General features: G+C 35.9%; 1 protein-coding gene across 3 annotated transcripts in view; it reads right to left on the bottom strand.

Annotated features, from left to right (window-relative positions):
• LOC115448475 (RNA-binding protein Musashi homolog Rbp6) overlaps nucleotides 1-22,569 on the bottom strand; it is a 476,181-nt gene that overhangs the window by 239,967 nt on the left and 213,645 nt on the right. For all 3 annotated transcript variants that reach the window (XM_037439533.1, XM_037439531.1, XM_037439532.1), the window contains exon 5: nucleotides 13,752-13,793. In XM_037439533.1, coding sequence (XP_037295430.1) covers nucleotides 13,752-13,793 — 42 coding nt within the window. The remainder of the gene's footprint in view (nucleotides 1-13,751; nucleotides 13,794-22,569) is intronic.

Raw genomic sequence — 22,569 nt, 5'->3', positions numbered from 1 at the left:
CTTATGATAAATCTGCCGTAATTTGCATGAGATAGCATACGCTCTCAACTTTCACGCGAAGCTTCCCACTCTTGTCGTTTATTACGTTAGGGAACGTTTCCAAGAATGAGAATGAGCTATTTAACTACTAACTAGATAGCGTTAACTATCGTTAGCGACGCGGACGTTTTTCTGGATACAACGGGCAATTTTTGTCACAGTTCTTTTATTTTTGGATTTGCATTCCCGCGAGAGTTACTTAAAGTTTTTTCGAGAGAAATTATTTGAAGTTTGAAAATAACAATTTTAAGTCGGATGTGCCTTCCTACAATTTCTCGGCACGGAAATAAGACGGCAAGAGGCAAACATAACAGACGGCACAATCTTCGTGTTGCAACGTGGCGAATCGGCCGCCGACACCCCAAGGCTGCGCCGCTCTCCTCGCCAATCTCGACATTTTTTTCCTAGTTGCCGGTGGCTCGATGCCTCGGTGCCTCGGAGAGCGCGCTGCAGAAATTGTAGCGTCAGCGTACCGCCCTGCGGACTGCGACGGCGGCTATTTGTCGAACGATGCGCCAAAACATCACATCGCAATCGCACGGAAAAATTATTCCTCGCTAGATTGCTACTCTTCGCTTTTTGAAAGAGCATTTGCTTTGCTACGAAAGTTTTATAATTTTTTACGGAAGATGAGGTACAGATTGTATTATCTTGTTGGCAAGCTTTTCAATGCTGCTTTCGTTTTGATTGGATGTGAACAGGTACAACATTTTAATGTATTGAAAATTATGTTTCACTTGTGTTTAAGGGTCTGCTGAATAACAAATGCCTAGAAACTGATAAATATTTAACTATTTACCTGCACGGACTGGTATATATTGATGCTATCTGTTAATGTATAAAGTATCAAGGTTGTATACGTGCCTACGTATTACATACCAAACAGATAAGCTAGACAAAATGCGGTAGACAAGCTTCACGTCTCAATGATGAATGAAGCTAATAAGTCCGTGACCTCGACGAGATTTCGCGGACAAAACAGACGAATAACATTGCTGTTTAATTAATTCCAAGAGACTTGATGTTGACGCGGATTTAACCTACTTCTTTTTATAAAAAGGATGACTCGCTTTTGTTTGTTTTAAATGTGGCAATAGCGTAGTTCAAACCATTTTTAAAATGTCTTTAAAGTTCAATATATTATAGCATCTACTTTTTATACAATCAGTGAGGCTACATCCCCGATGCTCAATAAACTTATTACTGGGAAAGTGTCCAATGGTCGTTGAAGCGAGCGGGCGGGTTTAGGCGATGACATGCCATTAGTCCCATTACTAACAACATATTTCTTATTTTGTGTTCACCTTTTAGATAAATTAGTGGATGGATCAATCAGCTATGATTACCGAGACAATTAATATTAATGAACGTTTGAAATTCTTATAAAATTCTGTAACAAATGAATATAATCGACTAATTGTCAGAAAATAGAAAAAGAATTTTAATAATGCAAGTATTTCTTTTGAAAATCTTTAAATACAGCGAAAAGATCCACCGTTAAACGGCTTCCAGTTAATTTAAATTGGGATTGTAGAATTTTTATTTCACTATAAAATGCCTACTCGCTGTTTTCTAAATTACGACAATGGACTCAGCATAATTTAAATCGTTGAAGCAAAACTACGAATAACTAGAGAAATAGAAATAAACTAGTATTTTTCATTAGAAATATAAAATATATTTGAAACAATAGAGGTATGGGAACAAATAGCTTCATAACTAGAGTTCTCTTCATTTACAATGAAACTAGCAACTCGTTCATACGCACAAACATTGTAATTATTCCTACATGCAGAGACAGTAAAATGGCTTTATGTGTGTAAATATATTTAGGTTTTAACTTTATAAAGTGCCAATTGAATTTAGTTTATTAAATTTATCGTAAAGTAAATAAATAACAAAAGTGCGTGTATAAAGTTTAGATTTATGCATTGAATCTTACGTAATTTAATATAAAAATCTATTACTGATTACTTTTAAACTTTGTGTCCTTATAATCAGTAAGTTTTGAACCATACCAAAAATAACTCAACATAAAATTAATGCATTACAAAAACACTCACGCGAAATATTTCCAATAAAACAGCCACGGAACGAAAGTTAGGGCATTGTCAAAATACCTTCAGAAAACAAAGGTAGGTACACGAAACATATTAGCGAAGTAAGTTAGCAAGCACAGTCCAGGGTTAATGGCGTGTCATAGTAGATGATGGGTCGTTCTTACGAGTTACTAGCTCATCAGGAGCGCGGCCACGAACGCGACCGACGTCCCGTTATTGACAACCGTTTTACACTAAAATATCGATGAAGGTAAGTAGAAAATAGGGGCAGCTTTTACCAACATCTTTGTATTATCACCTATACATTTAGGGCTTGGTTGCTAACTCTTGCGGAGCTTACGAAATACGTTTTACTATGTTAATCGTAATATTTCGCTGGATATTCATGATTCGATATATGAAAAATATGAAGCTTTGTCCTCTTCACATTTCGTCCGCGTCACTGGTGACCAATTTAAGTAATAATAAAATGACAAAACGTGACCCGAGCTAACGGCCGCCATCCATCACGACCGCCCGTCAAGTGGTGGCCGAGCGATTAAAAAACTGTACCTAACCAATATACGCCTTTACCACAGATAGGGAAAGTATTTCGGGAACACACACCCGCCGGTAAATGTTCTAGACAAGGGTGAGATTAAATATTAAATTTGCGGTTAGGAATTTCGGGTTGAAAAGTAACGGTGGTGGGCATGCGCAAAGCCGCACTGATCCCCTACCGTTTCAAAATCCAGTTTACAACGTTAAATTCGGACTAAAAACAAAGGTGTGTAATTTTTTATCAGGTCCGAAATTACAGCGGTCGTACGGAAGCTGCGGACGGCGGTAAACCGATGTTAAGAGGTTACGCCATGTTTTATATGGAAATTTTGTATTTACTTTGTTAATGCGTCGTTTCTATTATTAAGTATGTTGTGTAACATAACTCTCATTACAAGACAAAACCAACATAAAAATAGTTGGTTCAAAATACAAAAGTCAAAATTCAATAATATATCTATATATATAAAAATGAATCCCCATTTCCCTTGGTCACGCCATCACGCGTGAACGGCTGGACCGATTTCACAATTTTTTTTGTTATGTTTGTTATTGTCAGGAGAATGTTCTTATGAAAGAAAAAATTCAAAAAATTGCGCGTAAGATTAGAAAATTTAAGAAAACTTAACGAAAATATTAATTTTATATAACTGTCAATTGTTTGAAATAACTGACAGCGATTGACAGAATGCGCGCAGCAAATTCATAGTTAAGACGGGACAACGTCTGCCGGGTCAACTAGTTATGTAATATAGTACAATGGTAATTAAACAGCCTCCAAAAAGACCAAAATATCCTACACTATTCTAAAAACAACGCTAAAACCGGTCCGTCTAGAGAAAATTTCCACATAACACAAACACGAGATGACAAAGTTGGTTGTACACACGTCGTGTGCGGACGCGATATCTCAACTAATGATTGATATACTCAGGCGTCTCTGTTCTAACTAATGACAGGGTGAAGGGTGTTGACTTTCCAGTTATTAATTAATAATGTTATTATTTAGGCGACGGTGATTACACATTTCTAGACGGACATGATGAACATGTAAAAGTTGATCTGGAGTTTTTTTATGTGGCCAATAAAATAACATGTTTTGTGAATGGAGTTAATTTTATCTGCAAAGAGAAAAAAAATTATGATTTCTCTGACGCTATTTAATCAAAGTAGCATCAAAATACAAAAAAATAAGAAAGATGAACGCATTGAGTTTAAAAAAAAACCTAAATCCCACTCGTTTTTTATTAATTGGCAACACACTCATGATTCTTAATCACATTATTTATTCGTGAATAATGGTGATCACTAACAATCAAATATTTTTTAGTCTAGATACGTTCTATGGATGGTGGCACTGACTAGATACCAATTAAATCGTTTTGATAGAATTTTTGGGTGGTGTCGTATAAGTCTAAGTCAATATAGAAATTAAAAAGTGTGTTAATTACTATTGTCATTTTTGTATATCTGTAACTTGATATAAAAAACTGACTTTATCAGTCTATGAAAGATAAAGCCAACAAAACACACATCATGCAGTTATCCCCGAAGGGGTATGCAGTGGCACAACCAGGGCACTCACTTTTCGCAAAGTGTGTTCCGTCCCATGATGTGATAGAGGGCGAACCTATCGCCTTAACCCGCACAAATTTAAGACTACGGGCTATTGAGCAGAAGAACCCAAATTTTATTTTTCCCGACCCCGGATTCGAACCCAGAATCTCAAAGCGCTGCCGTACTGCGCATGCAGTACAACTACGCCACCAAGGCAGTCAAAGAAAGATAAAAAAATATTTTCTAAAATCAAAAGAGGCGTAGACCTTCGATCGAAGCTAATCAGATAAAAAGTATTCCATAGACCTACAAGGGGCGTGAGTGAAAAACTTTAGATGGAAATTATTCAGTGAGTTTGCAAAAAGAATGTGGAATATTATTTTGTTTACAACCAAAAGTTATGATTCTGCTAAAATATTTGTCATAAAGCCTGTTCATAACTTCTTACGATGAAAATATTAAAGTAATTGTTGACATGAAGTATGTTTGAATATCGTAAATACTTACGAACAGGAAGCGGAGATATGTGATTTAATGCAATTTCTTTGTGAACTATGCCCCAGCGTTGAAACTTTTGCGTCAAGAGCGTGTTATTTTAATACAAAAACGACTCCCTGTAATTTAGGGTAAAATTTTGAAATCGAATTTTGAACTGAATAATTATTTATTGTTTAAATTAAAATGCTGATAATTATATTACGTGAGGATTATTCGTAAATCTTAGAGAACTGGAACATTATACGGTTTGCTACATTTTAACACCCCTCGTGAATAATATAAAAAAATTACGACGTATTAACATTATAGTGAGTTAAAGAAACCGATGTAATCAAAACCTTGTCTATAGAATGAAACGACTATCTAAACGAAATTACAATTTGGGCTCCCTTACATTTTCGTGTGCAATACGGGCCTTTTAATGTTATAAGGTAAAAATAGGGCGAAAAGTTACAACCACGTCAAACCGCAGCTTTGCATCGTCACGCTATTACCAAACTCCACTGGCGTGCTACACTTTATTTTCTTTAGCTATCTGACTTGCGAACTAAACAGCTACTTATTTTTTAGGACTACAGCAATAAAAAACTAAAGTGTTTTAGTTTGGATCCTTTATTCTTTTTTCGGTTCGTCACCTTAGATTGTGGCCAGTAATAAAATATTAGTTAGGTATGTTTTAAAGTATTTCTTTAGAGTACTTGAAATTATTGTTTTTGAGGTCTATTTTAATTGTTTTTTAAATTCATAAAATTCAAATAAATATTTTTTTAATTAACATAATATTATATTATTACATGCCGCAGGATTTTAAAAAAATACTTTTCTATTTTAAGCAAAATTATTAAACTTGCTAGTTACTACCTGGATAATTTAAAAACCAAAACTACATTTCACACAGATCGAAGCCCAGGGACTATTAAATTATGAAGCGCAACACAAATCTGTCTGACCGACGATAAATAACCAGAAAATGCCAAACGCAACGCATAAACAGTACAGGTGGAATATATGAAAATGTGCCCAACTGTAAATCGCATTACCCACGTAAAACCGAATAATGAAGGTGAGCTCCGAGAATGATGGAACTGATGTACCAAGTGACTTATGGAGGGTAGACAGCTCATAACTAGCGTACAGCGGCGCATAAGTCGTGAGACCGCAGAGTGAGCACTGCAACCGACCCCGCTTACATCATTCAGGTCTCTGTATTTAGCGTGGATACTTCGAATTTGGTGAATTATTTACATATTGTGTTTAGCTGTGGGGAGCTCGTAAATACGCGTTTCCCTCGGTTGTTGACCTCGCTTGGGGGGTTGATAAAAAAATTATGCAATTACGCGTATTGATTTAAAGAACAAGAGTTAAAATATTTTGTGTTTACAGCGAAATAAAATATTATATTGTTTATAGAGAATTTTTAAAGGAAAATTTTCAGCAAATGTAAACTTTAAAAAATATCGAAAATGACGTTGAAAATAATTAATTCCTTTTGTTTGGCATATTATTATTCGTGTATTTTATGCGTGCGACAAAAAGTTTATATGTTCTAGCAAAAAGTTTAATAAATTATAATAGATGTTCATTAGTATCAATAACGTGTTTTATTAATTACCATTAATTAAGATAATAAATATCAATGCAAGACGTTATCATATAACAAAATTCATTAAAACCTTCCCAAATAGTTATAAAGAACTTTGTTATTTGGCTGTCAGTCAGCTTTTAAAAGCCCGACAACAAAGTTAAAACGAAGTAATTAAAAAAGAAAACACAAAATACTTACAAAGTCGGAAGCTCGGCTCTCTTCACTTAAATTACTTGCGATTACGCCGACAAAACGTTTTAATGAAACACGTTAAATCGCGCCAAGTGGGCTCGCCACGCCACACGGCCGCGTTCCCGCCGCTTCTGCCATAGTTCGGCAACTTTGCCACTTACTGCGGTAGGTGGCTGGTAGTTTTTCCTCAAATATCTTAGCCGTAAGGAGAGTTGGAACTACTTCTGCAAAGTCCATTAAAGAGTATAAACTCACAGCGCGCCGATTACAAATGCCACCGATTTCGGCGACCGTTTCGGGCTCGATTAGGGCTGTTTAATTGAAATCACTTTTAATAACTTTTCACTGGTGTCACGATTAGGCGATTTGTGGGGAACTATCGCACTATTGTGACAAAATTTTATTTTAAACAAAAGTCTAAATTCGTTGAAGCCACTAATAAAATATAAGTAATAAAGTTCGAAGGCATTTTTTTATAAATATTATACCCAAAAGTCGCATATTACTGAAATAGTGGCCGACAGAACTGTATATTCGCCACATATGATGCGAACCTAAATAAACTTTGGCGGAAAATGGAAAGCCTCAATTGAGACTGTCAAATTTATTCTTTATCGGTGTCCCAAGACTTCTGAAATGTTTGCAATCACAATAATACGTGTTTAATTTCGAGAATCTATATTTTTTATAGATTCAAGTCAAAAGAGTAGGTTTTAGGTTGACTTGTTTGTTTGTTTGATTGTAGATTGATTGTACAATGTCGAGTATAAGAAGACATCATGCTAGTTTTAATTCTGGAAAATTGTGAAAAAAATAGCAAATTGAACTAAAATGCTGTCCTGATAGAACTACAGTTTGTCTAAAAACTGTTAAAGAGATATCAACAACGCCGACTAAACAAACATTGTAAACACAACACATGAATACTCCGAAATTAATAATTAAATTTGATTCGTTGTTCTCCATTTCTATGTATCTACAAAGCTTGTGTGATTTTGAAGAGTACATTTGAAGAATTACATTATTATTTGTGGCTTCTAATCTAGCTTATATGTTATATTTTGCTTCATTATTTAATTAACTCACAAAAACTAAAGTTATAAAATAGTCTCCAACATCTCTAGTAAACACGGACATCCCCATAACACCAATAATATTCTACATATTAAATACAATACATGTAAACCGTCACTGTAATATGCACTCACAAATTAAAATCGAAATCGGTATTATTTCATCGCGGGTCGAGAGCGAGCTCCATATAAATATGAAAGCGGAGGAAACACCGACGTCTGCATTCCGCTCGCGCCGTTGCGGAAACCGCGTCAATTAACTTGGCCGCGATGACATATTAGCCTTTGTTCTGCCACGTCCCAACTCGCTTCTCCATACTACCCAACATATTTACTTGCAAGAAACTTATCTGTGCACCAAAGCCGATGCGACCAACTTTTAAAAATAACTACACTTGTTCTTATGATTCGTTGTATCGCTTTAAGCGCTTTATTTATTGCTGTATCTTTTATTTGATGTAATCTAACATGACGCAGAATGGACGTCGATTTGTTCTCTGAAGGAACATTATTTTTAAAATGTATTTCATTTTATAAGTGCTATATTTATGTTTCAAATCCTGCAGATCTTTTCACGTATGAGTTTATGTCTTTAGTTATTTATGCAACACGTGATGAATATCACACTCAAAATACTTGGTGTTGAACTGCAACTTTTTCATATGAGGCGCAAATGACAACCGTAACTTTAAGGTTGTGAGTCTGATATGCGAGAGTCAGACTAGGTAGATACCATCGTAATGTCTATTTCTTTCGCTAAGCATCATTGTGCAAAACGCTTGTGGTTAAGATTGAAGATCATTATAGTCGGTGTTATTACTGGATATTTTTAAATTTAACAATTAATATCTCAAGGTACAGAGTGCAACGCTATTCACGCAGTACCCTGAACTATTTACAAGTACTCGTGGTGTCTGTCACCAGGCGAGCGGCATGCTCGTGTCCTTATCTAATTTTAAATAAATAAACACGAGTTACGCGGTATATTTTTGCTAGACATTTTGCGCTTGAAATGTTGCCTTGTATAGCTTGACCAGGAAAATAAAAGACCTTGCCATGTTTTGGAAACATCAGAATATATTTTTTGTACCAACACCGTTAACAATGAAAAAGCAAAAGTGGCTACCCCAAAGCACCTTTTAATTTTTTCGGTCAGACTATAAATAAATAACAGGAATGAATGAATTGAAAAAAATGCATGATAAATTATTACTAAGTGTTTACAGTAAGAATGAAAATAAATAGGAGTAACGTTAGAAAAAAAATCAGAAGTGAAAATTTTAATAACCGACGCCATCCGCCAGATGCTGGACAGCTGAATATCGCTGAATCAATTCTAAATTAAATAGATCTACAGTGAGAATACAAAGTTGGTAACTGTCAATGTCAAACAAAGAAGATGAAAAAAGTTTTTTCTTCCAATTCCATTTTCTTTCACCACTTCTCTTTTACAGTCTCTGAAAGTTTTCAAAATAAGAGGTTTTTCACAGAGTCTCAATTATCGATAAAGACGATATTAAAAATTCGTTTGTTTTGTCCTTAGCCCGCGCCTGGGAAGCGGTGTCCCCCTTTTTTCCATTGTTTGCGCAAGAAGGGAAAGCAGAAGCGGCGGCAAACGATAATCACAAATTTGAATTTCGCCCCCACAAGTGCGGCACTGACAAAATCATCGGATTTTGTGCGTCGTTTATCATAGCAATTAATAAGGCGAACAAAAAATTATCTCGCCGCTACAGAATTGTTTATGTCGAGAATATTTTTTTTGTTAATCAACAGTTTCCTTTACGCCATAATTATGTTTTGAGTTTGTTGATCAAACCCAATAGAGTGGTCTAACATTGTCAAATAAATATACATAGTCGCCATTCCGCGGTGGTATGATGAAGGAATATGATCTAAATTTATTCGTGAGCATAACAGTGTAACGTGTACATACGAGCCAGCGTTCCCTTAATGTATTCATGTAATTCGCATAGCCGGCATCCCCTTTGACCGGCCACGCAACACCGCACTGCCGGCCCGGATAGAGTAATATAACGTGATGTTTTAAAACCATCCATCACGTTTAATGTCCATATAAAAAGAAGGAGGTAGCGTGTCGACTCTATCCGCGGGATTTTTATTTAAATGTTACAAATTGAAAATTGAAAAATCGAAACGAATCCCGCATAAACTTGTTAGTTTGAATGAGTCGGTTTTGGAAATATGGACGCGGCCAACTTGTTGCCAGCTCGGAAATTCTAATACAGAACATCGACTGTCCCATTTTCACGTCACAAAATTCTCCGGCGCCCGTTCAGTTCAGCTAAAATATCAATTGTCTACACTTCAGTATTCAACAGTGCAAATACAAAAGCAAGAGCTTACTTGCGAGAACGGGGTTAAATAAAACCTCAAGTATTAGCTACTTGAATGTAAAAACGTTGGGATGCGGCCGAGCTAGCGGCGAGTCTGACGCCAATTTACATTAAATGCGGTTTGCATCCACCGATGATAACTCACACTTGCCCGGGCCTCTAAAATGCTCTGCACGACAAATTTAACATTTCGCACTAGAGATAAAAATTCGGCTTGTGCTTAATTAAATACCACTACAAGAGACCGCCTTTAACATTTATATCCGAGATGACTTCGTAAAGATATTACAGGTGCAGTTCAAATGTGAAACATGAATCTACAATACGTATTATATAAAAACATCCCGAAGCATCTGTATTTTTTAAATTAGAGCAAAATTCTAAAAATGTTACTTTATTATAACATCAAAAGTATGTACTCAACGGGAATATGCTCTGAAATAAAATCATTCAAAAGTTATAAGCAAATAAAAAGTAACATAAACAAGTTCTAAAATGCAATCTTTCAGCCACCGAGAAATTCATCGTTTCGTTGGTGAATTTAAAATTATCTATATTATGCGGTTCCCTGCGAGGTTGCTTTGAAGAGCCTTTGCAACTGTGATGAGCGGATATTTTTATTTCTTAATGTAGCTTCCATTCTAAGTATAATTTACATGTACACGTATATTTGATATGTATTACGTCAATATTCAACGTGAGGTAGAATATCGTGGTTATTAAAACGAATGAATGAATAAAACGAACTATTGTGGTTTCAATTTGGATATTGGGAATTATTTAGTTTAATTGGCAATGTGTTAAAATATTTTATGGCATTATTTAATGTGTATAATAATAATTATTGTATGAGTGAAATTGCTATGTTGCTAACCTGCAAAACTATTTACATATTATTCACTGTAACATGACTTTGTTATTTGCGTTTCTACAGTAAGTGGTGTGGAAAGGACCTCGTTCGAAATTCGAATGTGTAATAGCCATATTTAGTGGCGAAACTAATATGCCTCTGAATACTTAAGAGTACATTGCAACATCAGTCCCACTTTATAGGAAACTAAGTAGCTAACGTAAAGTACTAACTAGCTAAGAAACACACCACGTCAGTCATATAAATATTATAAAATGAAATTTATAAAAAACCTAGTCATTTATACGAATTTGATTAGCACAATATCATCGGGGATTTATTATGTAAATAAACCTGACATTTCTTTTATTTAAATAAGAAAATAAACTATAAATAATTCAGAAATGATGTAAATAAAGATTGTTAAACGCTAGCGATAGGTTATTAAGTTTCTTTAAATTCCCTCCTTCCACCGATTGTTAGAAGAAAACTTGCAGCATTCTACGAAATTCAATATGAGATAAACCGATTGTCTACTAATCCCCGGTTGTTATGAGAAATGGACAAAAGAATTATTTTCTTCTGGGAAACGTATGACCAATATCTTACAAATTTAATTATAGTTGCATTTTTATTATACAAAAATTGTAGATAAACATTATGTTAAAATAAAAAAAATATGGATCATATAAAAACTAAGCACAATATTTTTATAATGATTTTTTATGTCTACGCGAAAATTAGACATTAAAATTATTATTTCTTTCGGATTTTATCGCGGTTTTAATCTATATATATAAAAATGAATTGCTGTTCGTTAGTCTCGCTAAAACTCGAGAACGGCTGAACGGATTTATCTTATCTTGGTCTTGAATTATTCGTGGAGGTCTAGGGAAGATTTAAAAGGTGAGAAAAATTCGAATAATTGCCGGGAAAATCCTCAAAACAGCATTTTTCTATTTCCCATACAAACGTTTTCTAAATAAAATGGAGAGTCAATTTGTAATTTATTACCGCTGCATAAAGTTCAAATTCGCGTGCGCGTTGGAGGATCTAATATCGCGTTCTGAAACTCAACAAAAGTGAAAGTGAATCGCGAACGCGACAAAATTGCATAGTCTCAAAATACATAGTACATAAATAGTGGTCGGCTTCGAGAAACTCAATTTTAGCTAACTTCAGTTGTTAATATAATATATAACTCAAAGGTGACTGACAGTGATATATCAAGGAACAGCCCAAACCATTGGACGGATCGGGCTAAGACTTTACATGCATAAAGCTACTATGACGTAGGCATCCCCTAAGAAAGGATTTTGATAAATTCTACCCTTAAGGGGATAAAATAGGGGATGAAAGTTTGTATAAATGTTCTTAGATTTTCGACTGATTGAACTGAAATTATAGATTGGGGATAAAATTAGTTTGAACCTATAAGTACCGGGAAAATATGTAGCAAGACTTTTATCAAACAGTGGAATTTTATCCTGGAAAACACCTTCACGCGGGCGAAGCCGCGAGCAAAAGCTAGTATATTATATTTATAATATTTTTGACATTGCGAATACTTTAATTTTTTACGACTATTTTCTTTTTCATTAGTTTTTTAGCTGGGTAACAGCCGTATTTAATAAACGATCCCAATCTCAATCTTCACCCTATTCCGACAATAAACCAATCAAAATAACTAATTTGTGAGCATGTCAAAAACTATCCTGATCGTTTATTGAAAATAGAGGTAAATCATTAAAATTAACAAAAAAAATTAACAATACATCATTTAATATTGCCGTTTATTTTTTTTATTCTTTGTAATTTTTTCGTTCCACGGTTTGAGCTAATACAGTGACTTTGCTTCTACCAAATCGTACATTTTAAAGTGCATCATTTAAATACGATTACAATTGAATCCATGGCTGTTTGATAACTTTTCTTAATCTTTTTATGTTCACAAAATGTTCTTGGTGTGACTGTAAGCTGCTTTCTAACTTCACAGTGATTTTCGTTATTATTCCCCCGGGAACAGTTAAGTGAGGCATCTGATTAGCATTTGTGCTATATTTTACACTTAATGTATTGGAAAAAGGTGGTCTACAAGTTATTTCTTTTTCCATGTATATAGGAATATAATTACTCTTGTAAGTTTGATTTTTTTAATACGCCAAATTGACCCCACTGCAAACGATGGTAAATGGAGTGGGGTCCAATAGAATGTTGACTGACAAGAGATGATTACCCCTCGGCAGTCGACACAATTATGCTGGCCTGCTGGAACAAAATATACACAGGCTGATGCCGAAACGCGATACACTTACGTGTGCCTCTATGGCCGGTTTTAAGACCTTGTGTACGGTGTCGCTATCCGGGCGGATGTAAAATATATCCTACCACCGATATAGTGAGGATAACGATTTAATATGCACATAAAATATTATGTAAAATAGATATTACGTTAAAGATAAAATAAAATATATATAAATTACCTCAATTTTAAAAATCTGTACCATTTATTAAACAAAGTTTAGCTTTAAAAACATCTGTTTAAAGCTACGTACGTAAATCTTGTGAAAAATCTGCAATGTAGAGGCAACACTGTACCGTTTTTATTCACATTTCGGGTAATTTACCCTTTTTATTAAATAAACAGACAGACGGAAGGAAAAAAGGAAATGAACTAAATAGGCTGTTATGCGATTCAATCAGTGGACTATCTCGTAGAAACGAGCCAAGATCACAGGCCGCATACTAAATTATTAGTCCCTTAGTTATTTATGCATCGTGAGCCAACATCTTAATAGCGAGCGAGAGCTACGTCCAGCCTAAAATAATATTTTGTGTAAATGTTTGAAAATAAACAAACTGTGTACTTTACAGTCAGAATATGTCGTAACTTGGCAATGTTGCCGTGTTTTGTGGCGATTTAACGTTGGAATGAGTTTATTATAAAGGTTTAATTTTCAATTTACATCTGACCACTGGAGAAATGTTACCAGTACTTACCTTTGGGTGTGCTCTTCTGGGAAAGGCCACTTTGGGATCAATCTGAAAATGAAAACGGGCAACAATTATTAACTTGTTATAGAATGTTTACTATATAAAATACTAATATATTTATCAGCGGCAAAAGGCAAAAATAGCTAGAAGCCGATACAACATATAGGTATGAATATGCATTAATGCGGTATGCATCTAATTCTGATGATAATTACATTCTACAGAAATTCTATATAAAGGGAAGCCGACAGGAATCGGATTATATGGAACTTTCGCCACTGATATATTTTATACTTATATTTTTACTTTAACTTATGATTTCTTTCTTAATCTTTCATTACGTTATATTTCAGTTACATTTCATACGCCTCAGTCTTTCCATTCATTAAATGCAAAGTAATTTAAATGTTGAGCCTTTGAGAAATATATTTAATTAAACATTGGACATAAGAAATACAGTAGTTTGAAAATAACTAGCATATAGTAATCATCTAGAAAAATCGTCACTTAGATACTAGCTGTCTAATAAAATCTATATCAAGAAACATTGAAAATACAACGCAATCAGAAGTCCTGCTTAAACGCATGCGTCCATGATTTGGTAAATGCAAAAAAATGAGCGCGACGCCCCGTTCTAACTAATCATGGACCGCACGTCCGCCAGGGAAGCGGGCACGATAAATTCGCATCGCCTCTGCGGCTTCAGTGTCCAGTCTAAAATCCCGGCTGCAAAAAACCATCGGACTGAAAATCCTGCGCCGCGGTCCTGTCACTCGATTTCGCCTCTCGTCTTTTTCATGTAACCGAGCGCCACTATTTCATACGTGGCACTGTTTAAGCCCTCAGATTTTCTCTCGGCAGCGAGCGGTCGCCCCTGGTCTTTTTGTTCGTATCACGACGCGCCGTTGACCGCTATAAACGCAAAATATAAACCCAAAGAAGGTACCTTTGACATTTTAGAGGTGAAATGTTTCATTTCCACTCGTGCTTGGCGTTTTATCGAACGGTTTCCACATTCAGAGACGCGGGTTTTGAATGAAAAACTTACTTCTAAAATGGGCACGGTGTCAGTGCGACGGTAAGAAGTGAGTACTTACTATTTCCACTCTAAACTCATTCGTTTTTATATTGAGACGATAAAAATAATGATGTTAACATATCATTTATAACGGCTTATTTTTTTAAAGGAGATCAGTGTAGCTATATGTAATTATACGCAAGCAAAACATTGACGACATTTTGTGTCGTGTGCAATAACATGGCTGCGTCTGCGCAGCGACAAAGTCATCGTCATCACTATAACCGCCCATTGGCATTTTTTTTTGCGAATCCAGGCGTGACACTAACTAGATAAAAAACTTCCAAATCACGGATATTAAAAAGAGGAAAAGTTTGTGAGTTTGTAGATTTCTAGGGACTAATTTCTGGAACTACTGGAACGATTTAATAAAATATTATACTAGTACGAAGCTTCATTACTCCTAAGTGTTTGGCTTATAGTATAGGCTACATTTATCCCAGAAAAACTTAATCACACGGGCGGAGCTGCGAGCAAAAGCTAGTTTTATATATAGGTCATATTATATCATTTACTATTGTCATCTATAAAATAAAGGCTATTTTCATTACGCTGAAATCAATCATAGTAATGTGCTTAAAGCTTGATGTAACAGTAAATATATGTTTATTTCGGAAATAATACACCTCATTACTGATCTAATGAGATTTCCGGTTATTACTATTACAGCCAATTGTTTCACTTAAATATACTAGTTTATTACTATTGTACTAAAACTAAATGAAACATTTGTTATAGGTACATTAAACCGTCGCGGTAGATTAAAAAAAAAGAATATTAAAACTTGGTGGACAATTTTACTATAAAACAATAGATACGCGAGCTGTCCTCGTAATTACGAAGCAAAACGGTGAGAGAATAATTTAAAAGATTTCGCCCAAGAGGACTGCATTATTACAATATCAGGGAAAACGGCTTTACATCGTCATTCATACATTCTTAATTATTTAATTATCTTCTCAGTGCGGGGCGATAAACCGCAACTTGCTGCGGAAATATAATTTGATCAAAATGGCGTTCTATAAGATCTCTACAATGAAATAGTAATTACTAAAGTGGACGCTTCTAATGAAAGTACGTGACCACAAAATCGCTAAACAAAAGAGACGGAACGTTGTTGGAAAGCTTTTAAGCAGCACACGCAGGCAATTTTGTAAACGCTGTAAAATGTCCACGAAAGTGTACAGAGCAAGCAGAAAAATCATAAAATTCCAGATGGTGGCGCTAAAGCGATTAAGCGGGTCGATGATAAATTTTAACGAGTTATTTTAATGGAGGCGATCGCAGTCAGTGGCTAGCGGGCAGCCTGCGTCGATAGAAAAATAAAACCAAACTCCAAAAGACTGTTTAATACGCCATTCTGTGATTTTTTGTTGTAAAATGTTCCATCAATTAATGGGCTATAACAGGACAGAGATTTTTCATTTTTTGTTGAATCGTGTACTTTTTTATAGCCAAATATAGGAATATTTTTGTAAAACAAAAGTGTGTTGATGTTGAACTATGGTTTTGAGTTTAGTGTGATTTTATAATTATATAAATCAAAGAAAAAATGAAGTACTCCTGCGCAAAATGACATTGAAACATCGATACGAATGTGACATTTTGATATGGAACCATTTGCGTGATTACAATCGACGCAGTGGCGCACCCTCCTTAACCACGGCGACCTCCCCCTCCCACGGCTTCCCTTACGATAAAGATTGACATCACCGCTTTAACTTCCAAATTATCCTAACACATACACAACAGAACAAAGTAAACTCAACTCAATCATATTGTGTTAGAACTGATATTGTCGTGGACCAGTGCCGAATTTTAACATGTCATCGCAAGAAAAGATTGTAGACGAAAGCACATTAGTGGCATAATATCACTACTGGTTGGAAAGAACATATTCGCTTTATGTACTCACTGAAACGGTGGCTTCGACGTAAAGTCGATTACGTTAAATTTTGTATTAAGCAAACAGAAATATCGATGTCCCGTGTACTTCTACAAACATCGTGTGCAATAAATGACTGCTTTCATGTAAGACGTATTGTGTTTCATTAAAATTTTGTAAACATTCATTAGCCTAGTAATGGCGTGTTTCCTGTGAGGGCTGGGTAAAGATACGCTATAAGTAATTAGATTAGTCTATTTGTCTTGTATAAATTGACTGACTTGACTGAGAAATTACCCCTAACATTTGAAGACATCATAGTCCAGTCTTTTTAAGTAAAGCTAAAAGTAAAGCGGGTTCAATATATTTTCATTTTGTAGTTCTTGCTCCGAAGGTAAAACGAAAGTAGCAATTTTTTAAATAAAAATATTAAATTTTATTTCCATCGTAAGTATTTATCGTATAGATTATTATTAATATTATGAATTATGTTCATGTGCATATGTTCGTTCCCGTTGGTAATGCAGACGACCAATCATGTTGGTAAATCACAATAATTAACAAACATCCCACGGCTGGCTGAGTTAAAGACAAGAAAGTTTAATGACATGCACTCAGCGCAAGCGGTAACTGAATTTATTTACGTGCAGACGACACGTAAGTGTCACCCGGGGCGGCGTTAAGTGGGGACCGCATCATTTGCTGTTCAGTCAGCAACGCGCACTCTAACTCCTCCTAATTGGAACGAATTTGGCTGCAGGTGCAACACTCGACTTGGCTCAAGATTAGGGGCGAGCTATTGCGAGTGTATCCTGCGCTGTTCCCTCTGAAATATTCGACGTGCAATGCGCGACTTGCGGTTCGTAGCTCCGCTCGCGCCATCATACACGTGTGCTCCCGCTAAATTGAATTAAATTAAGAACAATATTTATCCTCTCAGCCGAGATAAATTATATTGCACACTTAAGCTAGAGTTAATGTTTAGCGACGACTTATATAGCCACATTCTCGGCGCGAGCTAGTGAAAACGCTATTAGGAAAAAGCGATGGCTTCACGCGGGCTCCATCGAACTGAAAGAGAAAGGAGCGCCCGAGCACCTCTTAACGAGGCGCGCTCCAACGTAAATAAATAATAGCGCGGCAACATTGTTACGTTATTTTAATTGATACAGCTTTAACTCGTTCTATACAGAAAAATGCAAACAAGTCGCGACATGATCGGAAAACACTTGACACGGATTGTTTATAAAGTGAGCTTTGGTGTTCGCTCGGCCCCCGACACCCGGAGACGGGCGGTTATGAAAACCGACTCCGGCGGCGGCTCGACAAACGTCATTACTGGGGTACGCATAAATATGCAAGGCAGGTAACGCACATTTTCATGCGATGTCACAAGAATTTTATCGCTCGTTTAATTCTGTGAGAAAAAAGAATGTGATTCCTTAGTGTGTAATGCGAGATGAGCGGCCGCGTGGGAACCGCCAGATTGACCTCCATCGCTCGCTTAGCACCTAAGTGCAGCCGAAACGCGCCTCATCCACTTAGTCAGATACTGCTCAGCTAAACAGGAATTTGAAGTGCAAACGAAGGAAACGTAACCTTATCCATCAGCGGCCTATGTGGCGCGCTAATGTGGACGCTTTGTGTTCTTAGGGGCCGTCTATTAACGTGTGTTTTATTCATCGCCATTTTCCTTAGCTGCGTGTTATATGTTTGCTACCCCGCCACGGCCCGTAACGGCATAGGTCTCTCTCCTTAATGTTCTTGTTAATTTGGTTCGCATTTGTTTAAGTGTTTTGGTCGTTTATTACTTTTACTCTTAGACACATATTACATTCTTTGTTACCGCGTTGATGCTCACAGCTTGTAATATGTTCTAGTTCTAAATATAGGTATACATAATTACTTTCTTCGTCGCTTTGATACTTAATAGGCATAAATACATGAAAAGTAGTAAATTTTGCCCTTAAGATTCACTCTTTTATTATTTTTAAAAAGGCAAAGAATTTTAGATATTTATACATGCAATTATTTCGATACATATCAAACCCAGAATGCTCTTCATTTTATTAAAATAATGATAACACGAAAACATTTTCGTAAACTTGTTCCTAACTTATTAATCCCTCAGATATTTTCGTCACAACACTCGACTATATCAAAGGCCTGGCACAGGCAAAAATCTATTTCGCCCGAGTGAACCCTTTCAATGGTTTTACAATTGACAGGAAAGATAAAAGGTGGCGAGTTTAAGCTTATCTAGCGATTCAGGTCAGCACAAAAGCTGGCGGCGGCGGCATTAGCACAATGTGGCCGGTGGTCTCACGAGACAAAGATTACGCACTGTTCGCGTAGTCCGAGCCCGCTCGCCCAAACGTTGATAACAGACTCTAGATATGTTTACTACCGGACAATGCGCAGTTAAATTCAATAAATTTTATTTTAACTTAAGAACACAATTAAAACTATAATTGAGAAGTTTATTAATCTCTTCATTCATTAAATTTAATTTTAAATTTAGAACGCAATTAAAATTATAGTTTGAAGTTTATAAACAATTTCACAGCCAGTGAATTTAGCAACAATGGAAAATAACAATATCAATACATAGTAAGGCAACAACAGACATTAGACAATAAAACACGTAAATAAAATCTGTGCTACACATACATCATTCGCAATCCCATAATCCGCCGTGCATCGATTGATCAATGACCCATCTAGTCCAAACATTCCGCGTTTACAGACATCCGGCACAGATATTTGCAGTCAAAACAGACTTTGGACGGTCGGCAGTGCACTCTGCGCATGTCACTCCGTTTCTGTATTATTTATTAACTCCAACTAGCTTCCGATGTTACTTTATTCCATTGTGCAACGGTTCCTGATGTCCGAGGGAACTTCGCCCTGAACTGACACGGACTGGAGAAACTTTCGTGCATAGAATGAATGCATTTCAGCTGAACGTAAACATGCAAGCAAAATACTTACGGTATATTATTTAGTTTTCGGATTGCGGATAGTAGTCCTCGGATTGTTTGCTAGTATGATACAACGCGTTTGATATTAAAAGTCTTACGTGAGATTTCTAATGTATTATTTTTATATTTACATATTACTTATTTAGTAGTAGGCGCAGTAATGGGAAATAACAAAAAATATGTACATCTATTTATACCTATATTATAAGTCTATCAGCAACCATAAAGTTTTTATTTTTTGTGCCTGTACTCTGTAGTATTCTAAGTCGGTAACTTACCTTTCCAATCCTATCTATAAATATCACAATCATAATAAAAATTTAATTGTCATTTAAAATATCTTTAACATTCCCTCCTGGGGAAAAGAAATAAAAATATCCAACATCGCGTAACAAAGAACAAAATCCTTATCTACAACTCGTGCCAATTCCGTCGTACCTAAAAAAATACTTCAATTCCAAGTGTTCATTCCCATAGCTACAAACTAGCTTTTACTAGTCTCCTTTGAAAAGAAAATACGTTTTCTATATGTGCGAAGAAAAATCAGTCAGAAGTGGAGAACCGTACGTAGGTAATGTTACCGTAGTCGGCAATGTTATTTGGCGAGCCGGTGCAAGCAAAGGACTCTATATTAAGCATTCCTATCCCCCCAATCTCTTCAGGTGGGCGAGGGCGGGACATGAACTCAACTCCAACTTATTATTTCGGGGGCCGCATGCGACGCGTTTGTTTTTCTCCAACCCACGCCTGTAATATACATTTACATATGTATCATACACTTAATCCTTTTATTAAATTCCCCCGACGTTTTTCCTTGCAAAATATCTCGTTTTTTACCTCACATTACAAAAATTAAAAATAAGCGTAGGCCTATGAAAAGCTAGAATTTTGGACGGAGCAATTGTTTCGCCGCTATCTCGGGGACGTGCGCGTTTTTAAAACGAGCTTTTATGTGTTACATAATTAATGAAGTCTTTATAACGCTAATTGTTGCCACAATCGGACCCCGAGCGCAACATTAAAACGACATCAAAAATGTACGTTCACTATTTAAAGATTCCCATTTCGCAGGCTAACGTGCAGCCGATTTACGAAAGCGACTGGCCCCGTGCCCATTAAAGCAGATTACGGATGGAAAAAAATCAACCAACTCGCGGCGTTATGAGTTAATTTTGTAAGAATAACGCGGCCGTCGGTTAGTGTTTCCCTTTATTTGGTGTTCCGGCCGCTCTGTTTGTTTAAACGGGTAATCCAGCGCAAAAACAAGCCGAGTATACATTATACGGTGGTGGCACACAAATGTGTGTTCCCAATGTAGGAACATAATCGCCGGACGATAAAAATCACTTAGAGCGCAGAGTAGCCGCTCTAGACGTTTCCACTAACCACTAACTACAACATAACAACACCGTTTATGTGGAACGAGTCGTGCAATATTTGAAAATTAACTTTCACTCCAACAGTATTCGCAGTGTTGAATCTTTGAGTAGATACGAATCCTTTTAAAGGATCTCGCGAAACTACGCCAGAAATAGAGTGTTAGATGGGAAATACTTACTTCACAAGGTAATGTGTTTGACGATAGATCAATGCTGACGATCGGTTGTCTTATCTTATGCGAATCTGATTGATTCGATTCCTTTTTGTATAAAACCTAATATGACATACTGTCTGTATTGACAAAGGGGTAAAAGTTTTCGCAAAAAATATTTCCTTGATAATATTATGATGGTTAAGCCAGTCTTTATGGTTGGTTTACTGGACACACATATCTGGTTCTAACATGCCACGCATAATTGTGTCGACTGCCGAGGGGTAATCATCTCTCGTCTGTTGACATTCTATTGGACCCCACTCCACTTATTGTTAGGTGCGGTAAGGTGAATTTACCGCGCAATTATAAAAAAACAGTTTTTTTTAGTAATCAGCGTAAATGTTACTCGATAAATATTTTGCATATTTCTGAGTATATTTAATATATAAGGGCTTAAGTAAAAGCTTTGAGTCCAAATACTTTATCCATAACAACGTTTTTAAACACGAAATTTAGATGCCACTCAAGTGTGGAATTTAAGCTACTAAATTCCATATGACTTGACGTAAAATACTGGCCGTATTTCAAAGATGTCGCACAGATAAAAAAGAACGCTAAGAGAGCTGTTCTAAACATGTTTACAAGTTATGCAATAATTCAAATAACGTACTACAGCAAATTTATGCCGGCGCACGGCAACATACTTCAATGGCTGCATTGGAAAGCATTTTATTTCCATGGACCAAGGCTGCTAGTACAGCCGCGTATTTTCGAATTCAGCCAGAACGCGTCGAACGTGTTAGGTGGCAATATGAATTTATGATCATGGCAAATTAAATGCGACTAAAAAGCCCGCGCGCCGGAGCACGTACGCATTTAATTTTTGGGGCTACGTTAAACAACAAGTCGCGTGAAATTCCGCCTAATTCAATTGTTTTTATTGTCCGTTTCGATGTTAGCTAAATTAAATGTTTTTTATGTCACTTGGAATGCAGCTAATGCGTAACATGATAATATTGTGTTAGATAAACTTTAAAATTAAATATCATACTAAAACAAAACAATGTAAATAGACTAAACACAAAATCAACATAATTTAAGTACTAGAATCGTAAAATTTAATTAACTTAATGACTAGAGTTATACAAGAGATTATAATGCCTCACCTAAACATGAACATAGCACTAAACATAACAGAAAAATAACAGTAAAATTACATATAACAAATAGCTAACCATATTTTACATTATCTAAAATTACACTCATACACTTAAAAAAATACAAAAGCCACGTAAAAAGAAAGTTTTTTCGCATCCAGATTATTTTCAGTAACTTTCGTGTTGTCT

Source organism: Manduca sexta, chromosome 17 (genome assembly GCF_014839805.1).
Source record: "Manduca sexta isolate Smith_Timp_Sample1 chromosome 17, JHU_Msex_v1.0, whole genome shotgun sequence".
In the NCBI taxonomy this organism is placed as follows: Eukaryota; Metazoa; Arthropoda; class Insecta; order Lepidoptera; family Sphingidae; genus Manduca; species Manduca sexta.
The sequence above is the reverse complement of the archived record's forward strand: the minus strand, read 5'-3'. Positions and strand labels throughout refer to the sequence as shown.